This window comes from Mixophyes fleayi, chromosome 3 (genome assembly GCF_038048845.1).
Source record: "Mixophyes fleayi isolate aMixFle1 chromosome 3, aMixFle1.hap1, whole genome shotgun sequence".
NCBI classification, from domain to species: domain Eukaryota; kingdom Metazoa; phylum Chordata; class Amphibia; order Anura; family Limnodynastidae; genus Mixophyes; species Mixophyes fleayi.
Genome location: NC_134404.1, coordinates 74,330,261 through 74,345,651, shown reverse-complemented (window position 1 = coordinate 74,345,651; position 15,391 = coordinate 74,330,261). Strand labels below are relative to the sequence as shown.

The following is a 15,391-nucleotide window of genomic DNA, read 5'->3' as shown; positions in this document are numbered from 1 at the left end:
ATCATAAAGAACCTCTAATATTCTGCAAGTACAGAATTGCCTCGTTAAAGTAATAGTTGATCTTTATGGTATTTACTTAATCTAGGGATCAAGATCTATATGTACTAAGGAATTGGATCTATGCTCAGGCTTCTAACCCCAAACGCCTTTTTAACACATTTAAATCTCTTCTCAATCCTCCCACCCCAAATCCTCCGACTACCATCAGTGCCCAGGATCTTATTTCAAGGACAAAATAGATAAGAACAGACTTGAAATAGTATCATCATCCTCGAAAAGCAATCAGCTAAATTCATTTGTAGCACCCTCTGACACTGGGCCTGATTCATTAAGGATCTTAGATGAAGAGGTATCTTATTTCAGTCTCCTGGACAAAACCATGTTACATTGCAAGGGGTGCAAACTAGTTTTCTGTTTAGCACATAAGTTAAATACTGACTGTTTTTTCATGTAGCACACAAATATCAACTTTAAATTTCAGTGTACAAATAAGCTATTAAGTATTTGTGTGCTACATGAAAAAACAGTCAGTATTTAACTTATGTGCAAAACAGAAAACTAGTTTGCACCCCTTGCAATGTAACATGGTTTTGTCCAGGAGACTGAAATAAGATCCTTAGTGATCCCACAAATGAAGAGGAAGTTTCTACTCACTTCTCATCTTCCTACTCTACCTCCTGTCCTCTTGATCCCATTCTCTCACAAATTAGTAGGTCCCTGTCTCCTGTGCTCATTCCCCCTTCTAACTAAAATCTGTAATCTATCTTTTTCTACTGGTATTTTTCCATCACTATTCAAGCATGCAGTGATTATTCCCATTTTAAAAAAAACAAAATTCTGACCCAAACTCTCTCTCAAATTGCCGCCCCATCTATTAGCTCCCATGCCCCTTCAAGCTTCTCGAGAGAATTACCTACACTTTCTTACAGCAAACAGCCCCCACTGGATTCTCTTCAGTCAGGCTTTCGCTCTCAACACTCCACAGAGACTGCGCTGACCAAGGTTGTCAATGATTTGATCACAGCAAAAAGTAAAAGCTCTCTTCTAATTCTCCTGGATGTCTCTGCTACATTTGACACTGTTGACCACTCTCTCCTCATACAAACGCTACAATCCCTAGGTCTTGAAGGCACTGTCCTATCCTGGTTCTCATCCTACCTATCTAATTGCTCTTTCAGAGTTAATTTCTCTGGATCCACCTCTGCTCCGCTTCCCTTATCAGTTGTACCACAAGGCTCAGTCCTAGGTCCTCTCCTTTTCTCTATCTACACCACTTCTCTTGTAAAACTAATAAGCTCCTTTGGATTTCAGTATCATCTCTATGTGGATGATATACAAATCTATCTATCCTCTCCTGATCTTTCACCATCTGTGTTGTCTCGCGTTACTGACTGTCTTTCTGCCATTTCAGCTTGGATGTCTTCTCGCCAACTCAAACTCAATCTTTCAAAAACTGAATTAATAATATTCCCACCCAAAAACAGCTTCCTGCCTGACATTTCTATTTCTGTTGATAACATGACCAAATATCCCACCCTAGGTGTAATCCTTGACTCACAACTATCATTTATTCCCAACATTGACTTTATATCTAAATCATGTTACATACATCTAAAGAACATTTCCAGAATACGCACATATCTCACACAAGACACTGCAAAAACCTTAATTCATGCACTTATCAACTCCCGCATCGACTATTGCAATTCCCTCCTTACTGGTCTTCCCAAAGTCAGACTTGAACCTCTACAATCTATTTTGCAAGCAGTGGCTAGATTGTTTTTCCTTGCAAACTGTTCTACCTTTGCTGAGCCATTCTGTCAGTCTCTACATTGGTTGCCTGTATTTCAACGAATCCAATATAAAATTCTTCTACTAACATACAAGGCTGTCAACAAAATTGCACCGACAAATATCTCTTCACATTTATCAAGATATTTCCCAACTCGACACCTCCGTTCTGCACAAGATTTGTGTCTCTCTTCTACTCTCATCACATCCTCCCATTCCTGGTTACAGGACTTTTTTCGGGCTGCACCCACTTTGTGGAATTCCCTCCCTCGCACAGTAAGACTTTTCTCTAGTCTTCAAACTTTTAAGCGTTCTCTGAAAACCCACCTCTTCAAGCAAGCTTATGATATTCCTCAACCACCCTAGGTTACCCTATTACAGTGTTGGCTAACCTGTGACACTCCAGGTGTTGTGAAACTACAAGTCCCAGCATGCTTTGCCAATATATGGCAGCTTATTGCTGGAAGGGTATGCTGGGACTTGTAGTTTCACAACACCTGGAGTGTCACAGGTTAGCCAACACTGCCCTATTACAACCCTCTACACAGCTAACACAAGACAACAACCCTCTGACCAACATTGCTGTGTGACTGATCACACAGCCCACTCAATAATTTTACCTTTGCATTCTAGCTGGTCCAATGTGCAATATGATGTAGCACATGCCCTTGTGTTTCAAACTCCCATTGTCCCATAGATTGTAAGCTTACGAGCAGGGTTCTATTACCTCTCTGTATGTATGTATTGCCCAGTATTGTTTTATTAATGTTTGTTCCCAATTGTAGAGCGCTACGGAATTTGCTGGCACTATATAAATAAATGTTGATGATGATAATGGATAAAAAGTGAGGGCTGTATTCGGAAGTGCTGATTAGTCATCCAAAACTGAAGTTATAATGAAGGTGGTATTATAAACAGGGTGATATATAAAGAGGGAGCATTGTAATTTATATGATCCTAAATAACTTAATTCACCTTATCATATATTGAGATGTAAACAGAAAAACCAAAGGTGTCCTTCAGCTTCAGTCTCTGGGCGATACTCCTGCATATCTCCTTGGCAGAGGTGGCAGAATCTGCATGGATGATCACAATTTCACCATTCATCAACTTGACAGGCACTTCTAGAGTTGCTGCACCTTTCATCGTCTGGAAAAGACAGGATGAGAATTGTAAAGAATTAGCTACAAATAGGGGAGAAAATAAAACCTATGAAAGGGTGTAATTATACAGAAATCTTAAATATGATTTTCATCTCAAGATGATTTTAATGTATTGCGTTCCTCATGTCATTTCGCAACTTTTATTAAATACATTGGTGGTCATGTAGAGTAGGACGTAAGTCTGACCTGTAAGCGCAAAAAGAATTTTGACTTACTGCTGAGTAGAAAGATTTACACCCCTGGTGCTGCTTGTTAAAAAGAGGCTGAGTGCCAAATCCCCTTCTCCCCCCAAAAGAAAATTAGCACAAAAAAAAATAATTAAACACATAACCTGCCCTTGTGCTGATAGCCTAGGCTGGTATTGGCAAAATCAGAGTGAGAAAATGTGCGATTTCAGGTCATGGGAAATCCTCATGTTATAAATATGACTGCATAACCACTAACAGCTCATTCGTGAGTTAGAGGTCATGGGTTTTTATTTTATAATCTATACAAGAAGACAATGCCAGTGGTGCCAGCCTGGACGTAGGCAAGCAATAAAGAGGGTGAAAGAGGACATTGTAGGGTTATTTTTATTTGAAATAAATATAATTTAAAACCAGGGATCTATTTACTTATCTGCGGCTTTGAAAAAGTGGAGATGTTGTCCATAGCAACCAATCAGATTCTAGTTAACATTTATTTAATACATACTGCAAAATGACAGCTGCAAACCTAAAAAATATACCACCCAGTCTATGGGGGGTATTCAATTGTTTCTTTTAACGCGCTAAAACAAAAAAAAAACGAGCGCTCGAAAAAAACTTCTTATTATACGGTAATTTTGCGCGCGTAAACAGTTAATACGGTACTTACTCAGCTCGCTGCTCAGGGAGCTGCGAGATGAAATTTAGCGAGTAATTACCGTATTAATGGTAATATTTTTAGAGCGCTCGTTTTTTTTGTGTTTTAGCGCGTTAAAAGAAACAATTAAATACCCCCCTAAGTGTATTATTTAAATTTTTCCCAGGTGCACTACAGGTCCCTGTGGGCCCTGAATGCCATGGGATGCTAGCAGTTGTGGTTCACCAAATATGAGCATGCACTGGCAGCCATAAGTATGCTGGCGCTTGTAGTGCTATAAGTGCCAACATGCCCAGACTCTTAATGGCGGAATGGACATGCTGTAGTGCACTAGGGACAAAATGCTTAATTAAATTCAATGTTTACATGTCCAATGTTTACATATTAACCCACACCCACCCATCCAGGGGTGTGGGAATAGCCCTAGTGATATTCAGCACAGGCTCGGTAAACCATGGGAGGGGAAGAGGAGACCATCCTCTCTGGTGGGCATCATATGAGAACCCAGAGATCATCAGTTTCCCTAAACTCACAAGTCATATTAACTAGAAGAGGGATTTATAACGGTTGTACATAAATAAATCCATGCAAAAAAATCTTCACCTTGTAAAAAGCCACCTTCTTCTGAAAGAAGACACTGCTGACAATGCTGGAACATTTAGTACCAACCCAACACATGATCTTGTTGGTTTCTGCCATCACAAGGGAGCTTCTTGTTCCTCCTGATGGTTGATATATGCTACTACTGCAGCATTGACTGACTGATGGAATTTCCACGCAAAAGAAGATACTCAAACATTTCAAACCATTCTTAGTTTTAGTTAGCACATTTATTTGGAAGCCCAGCTTTGGCTGAAGACCAAAGACCTTGAACCCACATTAAAGACTGACAGGGCTCAGCATTAACGGCTGGGATCCATGGTCTAAGTTTCCAACATCAAATGGCAAAGCTACCGCTCTGGGTAAGGCTGTCTACTCTGGACTACCAAAGAAGTGAATGTGAAGTAAATGTGAAACTTGTTTCATTGTTATGTAAGCTCAGTCTGGAACACTCTAGAATGAGACTGCGTAGAAAGTCGAGACCATCTAACGCATGATTTTCATGCCCACTTAAGAGCTGATAGAGACTTTATTAGTCTGTGCAACAAATGTATCTTGTTTTCAGGCAAGAACACATTCTGCTTTCAAGTGTCGAACAGCAGACCCAGAAGACAAGACTCTTGGTAGGATCTAGATTGGATTTCTTATTGTCGATGATGCACCCATTGGATTCTAATGTGTGTGCCATCTCTCGCACTTGAGCAAGAAGTAAAGACAGAGACCCCGCTTTGAGCTTGTCCAGGTATGATTGTCAGCCCTTTGGGTCTGTCCTTTTCCTTTAACTGTCCTCTTGCTTTAAATTCAATGCAAAAAGACAAAAACCTGGGACCCCACCCCTACAGTCATGGCCAAAAGTTTTGAGAATGACACAAGTATTGGTTTTCACAAAGTTTGCTGCTTCAGTGTTATTAGAACTTTTTGCCAGATGTTGCTATGGTATACTGAAGTAAAATTACAAGCATTTCATAAGTGTCAAAGGCTTTTATTGACAATTACATTAAGTTTATGCAAAGAGTCAATATTTGCAGTGTTGACCCTTCTTTCTAAAGACCTCTGTAATTCACCCTGGCATGCTGTCAATCAACTTCTGGGCCACATACTGACTGATGGCCACTCGGGTTTTTGTTAGTCCACCCGCCTCTTGAGGTTCGACCAAAAGTTCTCAATGGGATTAAGGTCTGGGGAGTTTCCTGGCCATGGACCCAAAATTTCGATGTTTTGATCCCCGAGCCACTTAGTATCATCATGTTATCATCATGCTTCGTTATTATCATGCTGTTAAAGGATTATCAGTCACCAAACTGTTCTTGGATGGTTGGGAGAAGTTGCTCTTGGAGGATGTTTTGGTACCATTCTTTATTCATGGCTGTGTTCCTAGGCAAAATTGTGAGTGGGCCCACTCCCTTGGCTGAGAAGCAACCCCACACATGAATGGTCTCAGGATGCTTTACTGTTGGCATGACACCGGACTGATGGTAGCGCTTACCTTTCTTTCTCCCGACAAGCGTTTTTCCGTATGCCCAAAACAATCTGATTCATCAGAGAAAATGACTTTACCCCAGTCCTCAGCAGTCCAATCCCTGTACCTTTTGCAGAATATCAATCTGTCCCTGATTTGTTTCCTGGAGAGAAGGGGCTTCTTTGCTGGCCTTCTTGACACCAGGCCATCCTCCAAAAGTCTTTGCATCACTGTGCGGGCAGATCCACTCACACCTGCCTGCTGCCACTCCTGAGCAAGCTCTGCACTGATGGTGCCCGATCCCACAGCTGAATCAACTTCAGGAGATGGCCCTGGCGCTTACTGGACGTTCTTGGGCGCCCTAAAGCCTTCTTCACAACTATTGAAGCTCTCTCTTTGAAGTTCTTGATGATCTGATATATGGTGGATTTAGGTGCAATCTTACTAGCAACAATATCCTTGCCTGTGAAGCCCTTTTTGTGCAAAGCAGTGATGACTGCACATATTTCCTTGCAAATAACCATGGTTAACAGAGAAAAATGATTTCAAGCACCACCCTCCAGTCTGTTATGACAGAGTGATCCTCAGTCTTGTACTCATCAATACTCTCACCTGTGTTAACGAGAGAATCACGGACCTGATGTCAGCTGGTCCTTTTGTAGCAGGGCTGAAATGCAGTGGAAATGTTGTTTTGGGGATAAAATTCATTGTCATGTGCAAATAGTAGCTTTTGAAATTAATTGCAATTCATCACTCTTTATGACAATCTGGAGTATATGCAAATTGCCATCATAAAAACTGAGGCGGCAGACTTTTGGCCATGACTTTAAATATATTAACTGTGTTGACTGGCAGAATATATCTTTCTAGCTCCAATGAGCTACATCTCCCAAATATTTGGACGCCTCCTGAATGTCTTTAACTAAGGTTAGTAATTCTGATCTGGGTCTACCATATTGCAAATCCTTCAAAAGCTGCTTCAAATCCTTTACCACTGCATTGTTAAACCATGTGAAGGCTAAATCGTTCCAAGTGAGCCAACTGCCACAACATATATTGATCATCTCTGAGGGCCGCAGCAATAGGAATAGTAGTGATCTTGGCCAATTGCATTATGAGAGCATCTACCTTGGGTGGAGATTCTTATCTATCTGTGTTCACACTAAGAAAAGGATAAAGAGTCTGCCCTTTGCATGACAGTTTATCTCCATGCTTCACTAGTAAGTCCCCTATATCATGAGAAAAGGGGAAGGAAATAAACTGTTTCTTCTTCAGTTTAAACAGTGTATTGTTCATCTCTGCTGACTCCACACTATCTGGAGTGCTTAGTGCTTGTTTCATTAAATTATCCACATCCTGCTGCCTTTTAGAATCCTCCGCCAGCATGAGGAATTCTCATTGTTCAAGTCCACCACTGTTTTGCTATCCTCCTGAGTGGAAAACTCGGAGTCTGTACCCTCACAGGACTGGACTACAGCAAGAGTCATAAATGGGAAGGCAGAATGTAGAGTCCTATCTATTGCATCCTCTATAAAGAGTAGAACACCTTAGCTAGGTGGACTGACCTTTCTAAACTTCTGATCCCAACCAGCTCATTGGGTGGAGTCATCACAGGGCCAAAGGACCCCTGACTGAGATACCTCAGATTAACAGACTTGCTCACTGAGGTTTCGGCAGAGGTCTCAGAGGGAAGACTCTCTTTCCCTACCCCATGGAAAGGTGTGGCAAGCTGTGTGAGCTCAGCAATAGACTGGACCAAGGAATTAGCCCAGGATGGTTTGGCCAGATCAGTGACCCCCTTACAGGTGTGCGGGGCACTTGGCTCTCAGTCTTGCACGCTACACAAAAAGGCATTAGTATCTGATAAACGTGAGGTAATTCTGAGTTACATTTTGAGCACTTATAAAATGGAGCATACACCTCTTCTCCAAATTGAACTCTGCAATTGCTCTCTATATTAGACATAACAAATAAAGATGAAATTTAAATAGCAGATGTAGTACACAAACAAAAAGGACGTGATTCTGCAAAGACAGGCACAACGCCAACAAGAGAGTGGAGGCAGAACCCACACTTAAACTCACTAATATTTCCCTCAGGAGAGATATGGAGGAGGAGCTGCAGCTGTCTGTGTCTGACAGTTTTGGCAGGCGTATTTTTGTGAGGAAAGGCTGCTGACGAGGAGGAGTAAGGCTGTCTGGGGTTTAGACTGATAAACCCTGAGGTAACTTGGGTTACACTTTGAATAGTTATATAACAGACACCTCTCCTCCAGTTTTAACTCTGGATTACTCCTGTAATCAGACAAACTCCCTCACTCTTATACTTCCCTCCCTCACTCTTATACTTCTCTGCACAAAGTCACTACATATCTTTATTGCTTTAACCCATTACCATATGAGTTTTCATTCTCATATACTTAGCAACAAGGACCTGTACTGGGTGGGTGGGTGAGGGGAGGGGTCAATAAAAAACCTAGAGCATTGTTCTGTATTATGTACAGAAAAGAAGGAGAAGAGCAGCTCACAGGGCTAATCAATTTGGGTGTAAGCAGAAAGCAACCTTGACCGTGGTGTTTGGCAGGGACGGAACAGAGCATCGCTAGGCCCAATAGCAAAATTGGATAGGGCCCATTGAACAGAGCAGGGGCCTTTTCAGAGCATGCTCAGTCCGGCCCATGTGCCCAATGTGCATATGTCACTCAGAATAGGCCTCTGCTCTCCAATTCATATCGTTATACTCATATATCCTTCCTGGAGTTGGGTATATTATTAAATGCACATTTTATAAAATAAATGTACTAATTTAATTATTAGAAGTATAGGTTCATTTATTTCTAATCCATTACCCCTAAATATAACCTACCCCCATAAGAAATAGAGGTCTTGACCCCTTTAAAAACCCATGTTTCCTGAATCCAAAACACAGATAACGCTGCAGCCTGCTTATTTATGTTGTAGCTCTAACTTGTGTAATACAGTCAGTCCAGTCCTGTATTATACAATATGGAGCTGTATTAAAGAGGATTGGATAATCAGCTGCTGCATGAACAGGCTCCTGGCTTCAGGAAAGAGTGGGTTATTAGTAGAAATGGAAGGGTTACCCGAAATTTAAAAAACACTTTCAAACAAAGATGGTTTATGCGATTATAACTCCATGGAGTTAAAAATGGTTATCACAATAATTTCTTAACATTTTAACACAAATTCAACTAGGTAAATGTTTAGTGTTTTTAAAACACCAGTCTGTATTAATGTTTTGTCTATCGTAATGAGAAATGTGTGTACTTCTTTTTACAGCTCGCGCCATTGACATAAGCTTCCAGAACAGGAGACAAAAGTGTTCACCTATAGCAGCCGCCTTTACATAAGAGCTTGTTGCGTTCACAGGTACTTGGATGCCCCCCAGGTCTTAAGCTCTAACATAGGGGAAGCTTATATGCAATACCGCAGCAGGTGGATAGGAGGCAGTAGCCAAGATACAAGCAGGTGGTCACAAGCAGGCCGGGGTCAGGGGGTCTGTAGCAGGCAAAATAGTCAGGAACAGGCCAAAGGGTCAGGGCTGGCAGCGAACAGGGAAATCCAAATAACAAAGCAAAAGTTCAGGGCAATCAGAGAGCAAGCAGGGTCCAGAAACTAACAAGGGGTCACAACAGGAGTTAAACAGGAATTTAGCGGAGTATCCACAGGAACACAGGAGCAGGTCAGTAAATGCACAGCATACAGTGCTGTCTTTCCCATTGGGCACAATGGGCAGGTGCCCGGGGGCCCTGCAGCCCAGGTGGCCAGTCAGAGGCAGCACAAAAAAAAACACCTGAAAAAATAAAAGAAGAAAATACTTACCTTGCGGTCAGCTGGCGATCCGGCTCCCTCCATGGTCTCCTCCGTGCGGCGCTCGCAGTGCATGTCAGGTGTGACGTCATCACACCCGCCCGACATCCATTGCGGAGCGCGACGGAGGAGGAGACCAGGGAGGGAGCCGGATCGCCAGCTGACCGCAAGGTAAGTATTTTCTTCTTTTATTTTTCCAGGTTTTTTTTTTGCGCTGCTCTGATGGGCCCCCTGGGCTGCAGGGCCCATATATATAATAACTTTTTTTTTATATATATATATATATTGTTAAGAGGGCCCTGACAGCATAGACAATATAGCCCTCCCTGCATTAAATACAGGAACTGGTCAATTATAAACTGGGGCTTAATGGCATAATGATTAGCCCTCCAGGAGTAGCCTAATTAATTTATACTATTTGGCTGTCACAAATGCCATTGAGACAGTGTTGCCTTGGCAACGGCCGGGACGGAGCTCCTGGAAATGTAGTCCCGGCTGTTGTCAAGACAGCCGGGAAGCAGGTGAGAGTGGGCGGCGGTGAGCCGTCGCTTGCAACACTTATAAATTGTCCTAACTATAAAAATACTGTGTGTAACTACATAACAAGCATATTTTTATATAATGCCTGTAAGTTGTAAGTTGCAGCGGTACGAGTAAGTGGCTCTGGGAACTACAGTTTACCCGTGAGAAATAATCCGTTCAGATTAGCTGAATGCCTGTAGATAATGAGTAAATAATGGGGAAACAAATCTAGTGATATACAATATTTACATTATCCTTTGACAAACTATACCTGCAGCTCCAGCCAGCTTGGGGGCTCAGATCGGTCTCCATTAGCAATGGTTCGAATCAGCTGTTTCATACACACAGCGCTGTGAGCTATCTGTTGTCCACGAATAAAATTTTGCATGTACTGCAAGATTGCAAACAGAGATAAAATTACTTTGAAGAGATATTCTCAACTTTCAAACATATTCTGAATCTGCAGGTAAAATAAATACTTCTAGATTTCTGGACTCTATGATTGGAAATTATATACCAAAACGACAGCTGTATAGTGTGATGGTTTCTGGAAGCTAATGAATAGAAAGGCACATTTCAAGATACAATGCTCTGTATCGAACAAGCTCACATAAATAAAATGTTTTCCGCTATGTCCACAGAGTGAAACTTATTATTTATGTGATATTGTTCAATGCACATTATTGTATGCAGAACTGAGTCTCATCCATTCATTTGATTCTAGGTACCAGGAGGATGGCTGGTAGGCTTTGAGGAACAGATGAGTTTTAAGTGCCCGTTTGAAGGTGCACAAATTAGGGGACAGTCTGATAGAGCAAGGGAGGTTGTTCCAGTTGAGGGGGGCAGCCCGGCAGGAATCTTGAATTCTGGCGTGGAGTGAGGTGATCAGAGTGGAGGAGAGTTGACAATCATTGGCAGATCCAAAGACAGAGCAGGAGTGTGAATGAAGAGGAGATTGGAGATATAAGGAGCAGAGGAGTGGAAGAGGGCCTTGTAGGTGAGGGTGAGAAGTTTGAACAGGATTCTGTAGGGGAAAGGGAAGCCATGGTAAGGCAAGGCAGAGAAGGGAGGCATAAGAAGAGCAGCATTAAAGGAAGATAAGTCACATTAAGTATAGATTGAAGGGGGGCGAGGTAGGAGCGAGGGAGGCTGCTGAAGAGAAGGTTACAGTAATCAAGACGGGAAATGATGAATGCGGGGATAATGATTTTGGTGGCGTCCTGAGAAAGGAATTAATTACAATTACATTTATGTTATTGGTCACAAGTCATGGCAATTACCTTGACAAACCTTTCTGTAGGTGTAAAGCAGCCTAAGCACAGTGACAGCAGGATCCATCCGCGTGCATAGCTACTCTTATTTTTGTTCCTAGAGAGTTGCTTGCAGATTTGACAGTAGATCTCATCCCTAAGTAAAAGTCAACAGAAAATACTTTTTCCAACTGCCCACTAGTTTGGTCTGTGACACAATGATCTGATGATTATTATTCTGATATCTCACAGATTGTCTCTCTGCAGCATTTTTCTACTACCCTTTCAGGCTAGAGCATGTCCAAAGTGGTGCAACAAATTAATACTTGTATAAAAAGGTACTCCTTCTTACCGTTAACAGGAGGCCCAAATGCTAGAGCTTTTATGGTTCTGTCGGTGATCAAAGCTCTTCTAATCCTGATACTTTACCTTGTAGCCTAGCTTGTAAGTTTCTTACCGGATTTCAGGACGCAGGATTCCATTGCCAGCAATGAAATGTGCTTTTTCCAGCATGGACATGGGTTTATCAATGAGAGAACTTTCCTCTTGCGATATGTCTGTTCCACTGTTCAGCTGATTCAAAGCCTAAAATAATAGTAAACATACTGTTCTTAAGATATTTGTAATATTTGGTATTTCTACAACTTACACTAATCAACTGCCTACAAAATATACATATATTTTAAATATGATGTTATATAACAGCATTATAAAGTGGGCATTTACTAACAACACTAAAAACATAGGCAGTGTAAGATGCATAGCAAGCAACCAATAAAATGCTTGTTTTCATTAGTGTAACTGAAATGTACATTTCTAGGTGCACTCAGAGCAATGTGTCTTGATAGAAGGTAGAACTTTGTATTGACAGTTTTACTCATACCACCACATGGCATTTCCAACTGACCCCACAATCACACAACATTCTTCCTGGGAATAAGGTGGCACCATAGTGCATTCCTTGGCAAGAAATTGAAGGTTGCACCTCAAAGAGGTGACACCATCTTGTAGTAAATAGAAGCAAGGGCTTTATAACATGCATGTAGTGGTGCCGAATTCTCACATATATCCTTTATAATACCGTATTTTTACATAGGTATACATCCATTACAATAAATGATGATATTTGGGAGAAAGCTGTGGAAAGTGACATAACTGTACTTGTCTTTTTTACCTGAAAGGCCACTTTTGATGATCTTTTCAGTTTCATAGAAGATATTTCTTTGGAAAATTTACTTCTCTCATTGATTCTTGCTGACTGCAACAAAACACAAATGTTGAAGGTATATCAAAATTATTTAAGCATTCTTATTTTTTATGGTAATGTCGGGTAAACATAAAAGAGCTAACGCAAAAGTTATAATATGCCAGCCTTCAAATTAAGACTGATCCCTAACAATTTAACTTACCCCTACCGTGTTGTCCTTCAACCTAGCCTGAATGTCGTTTTTCCTGGTTAAGGTGTCAGAAATTTGTGTTAGCATAGAGCTGCTCTGGCTGCTAGATCTTGGGGAGTATAATACTGGTTCTGGAAGGTCTCCCATAAAACGAAGTATAATCTTCCAAACAGCTAAAGAGGCCTAAAATACAAACAAAAACAGAGATTTTGAAAATAAAAAATAGGATTTTTATATTTACGGAAAATCCGTTTCTCTTAATCCATTGGGGTATAGAGTAGGGACAGGGTGAACTGATACTTTAAGAACTTCTGTTAAGTAAGCCCTAGCTCCTCCCTCTCTATACCCAACTTCCTTTTACATCAGGTTATGTTTAACTAAGCCCACAGAGAGCAGAGATAGAAAGAAAACAGGAAAAGAGAAAAAGCAACATTCTCTTAAAACCAAGACAACATGTCAAACAGTAGGAGAAACCAAAGAGTTAAAGGTGGGTACCCGCTGTCCCCCAATGGACTAAGAGAAACGGATTTTATGTAGGTATAAAAATCCTATTTTCTCTAAACACCTTTGGAGGAACAGCAGGAATATTGGGGACATCCCAAAGCTGCATCACGGGAGGGAACGCTCGGAAGAAACGGCACGATCCTTGGATGCAAACACATTAAACATGTAAAACAGAGTGAATGTGTGCCCCGAGGACCACGTGGCCGCCCGACACAGTTGCTCACTCGAGGCACCATAGCATTCCACCCAGGGAGCACTCACAGACCTTGTAGAGTGCGCCCGAAGATTATCTGGAACACGCTACCCAGCCCCGCTATAAACCTGATAATTACAGCTGTAATTCACCGTGCAACAGTCACCTTGGAAGCTGGCCAGGTGTAACGATCTGCCTACAACTTGCTGATTTGTATTGGCAGCTTCTGCCACCAGGACTATTGGACTTTATTATTGTGTTCATTGTATATATAGCAGTACCTCTGTTCACCAGAGGTGCTGCTATTGTGCCTTTCCTTTGTTATTACTAGGGGTTAACCCAGCGGTTCCCAAAGTGTGCGCCACAGCTCCCAGGGGTGCCGCGGCGCTGTCACAGGTGTGCCGCGGGCAAGCCAAAAACAAAAAACAAAAAAACTTACCAATCCGCGTGAGAAGGGGCAGAGGAGACAGCGTGAGAGAGGGCAGAGGAGGCAGCATGAGAGAGGGCAGAGGGGGCAGCGTGAGAGAGAGCAGAAGGGGCAGTGTGAGAGAGGGCAGAGGAGGCAGCAAGAGAAGGGGCAGCATGACTGGATGCAGAGGTGGCAGTGTGAGAGAGGGCAGAGGGGGCAGCGTGACTGGATGCAGAGGGGGCAGCGTGACTGGATGCAGAGGGGGCAGAGTGAGTGGATGCAGAGGGGGCAGAGTGAGTGGATGCAGAGGGGGCAGAGTGAGAGGATGCAGAGGGGGCAGTGTGAGAGGATGCAGAGGGGGCAGAGTGAGAGGATGCAGAGGGGGCAGGGTGAGGGGATGCAGAGGGGGCAGCATGAGTGGATGCAGAGGGGGCAGCATGAGTGGATGCAGAGGGGGCAGCGTGAGTGGATGTAGAGGGGGCAGAGTGAGTGGATGCAGAGGGGGCAGTGTGACTGGATGCAAAGGGGGCAGTGTGACTGGATGCAGAAGGGGCAGAGTGTGTGGAGATGAAGGAGGGCACAGTGTAAGTTAGCTCCAGACTCGATGATATATTTTAGCTGAACCGGGCTTACAAGCTTGAAGCATGGTTTGCACTACACTTGTAAAAACCCTTAGCTCGCAGGATCTTGGCAACAAAGCAGCCATGACCGCCATGATCTTGGTGAAGATCCATGGGGCCGTGCATGATTTTTTATTACCAGTAAGCATAACTTTCACAGGATATGTATTACATTTGAGCAACCATGTGCATGTTTTTATTTTAAATCTATTTGCTTTTTTCCGAACAACAAAAGTAAAACACAACATTTGTTATTATTTAGCAATGGTATTGAGAATACTAAAAACATGCTATTTGGTGAAAACAAGAAAGATTTCTGTTGATATTACACAATACTCAAACAATTTTACCATATTATTCTCTTTTCTGAAAATACGCCTAACACAAATCAAAATGAAGTATCATAGAAGAAAATAATTAAGAGTAGCTAATATATAAGCTATATTTAGAAGAAATTGAATAGATCACATTTAGAATATGATTTGTGATCTCACCAAACTATCAAAAGACTTCAGCTACTGGTAGGAGATGCGTCTAAAAGACTAATGTAATCAATATATGGTCAAGGGGCGATTACACCCTTGTTTTTTTACCAATTTTTATTGATTTAGATTTTCACAAAATAGACTATAGTTACAGTTACAGAATGAAAGTCGTATCTCAGTTGGAATTCTAGAGATCTTGACTAATTTCTGTATAGATACCAAACAGTGAATTAAAATGCCTTCATTACATAGATGTCCCTTTCCGCAAGATTGCCTTATTTGCAACTGTTAGTATACCTGACAATATAGGCTTTATAGCCTGTGA

At 41.9% G+C, this 15,391-nt stretch overlaps 1 protein-coding gene and 1 long non-coding RNA gene across 2 annotated transcripts in view; one reads left to right on the top strand and one right to left on the bottom strand.

The window, feature by feature from the left end:
* The window catches only part of MYO7B (myosin VIIB), a 104,894-nt gene that overhangs the window by 31,380 nt on the left and 58,123 nt on the right, over positions 1 to 15,391 (bottom strand). Inside the window, exons 23-28 of the mRNA XM_075201846.1 lie at positions 12,868 to 13,038; positions 12,633 to 12,716; positions 11,916 to 12,043; positions 11,489 to 11,615; positions 10,480 to 10,599; positions 2,767 to 2,940 (exon numbers count right to left, since the gene is read on the bottom strand). Coding sequence (XP_075057947.1) covers positions 2,767 to 2,940; positions 10,480 to 10,599; positions 11,489 to 11,615; positions 11,916 to 12,043; positions 12,633 to 12,716; positions 12,868 to 13,038 — 804 coding nt within the window. The remainder of the gene's footprint in view (positions 1 to 2,766; positions 2,941 to 10,479; positions 10,600 to 11,488; positions 11,616 to 11,915; positions 12,044 to 12,632; positions 12,717 to 12,867; positions 13,039 to 15,391) is intronic.
* The window catches only part of LOC142143738 (uncharacterized), a 713,023-nt gene that overhangs the window by 649,791 nt on the left and 47,841 nt on the right, over positions 1 to 15,391 (top strand). The gene's annotated exons all lie outside the window — the stretch shown is intronic.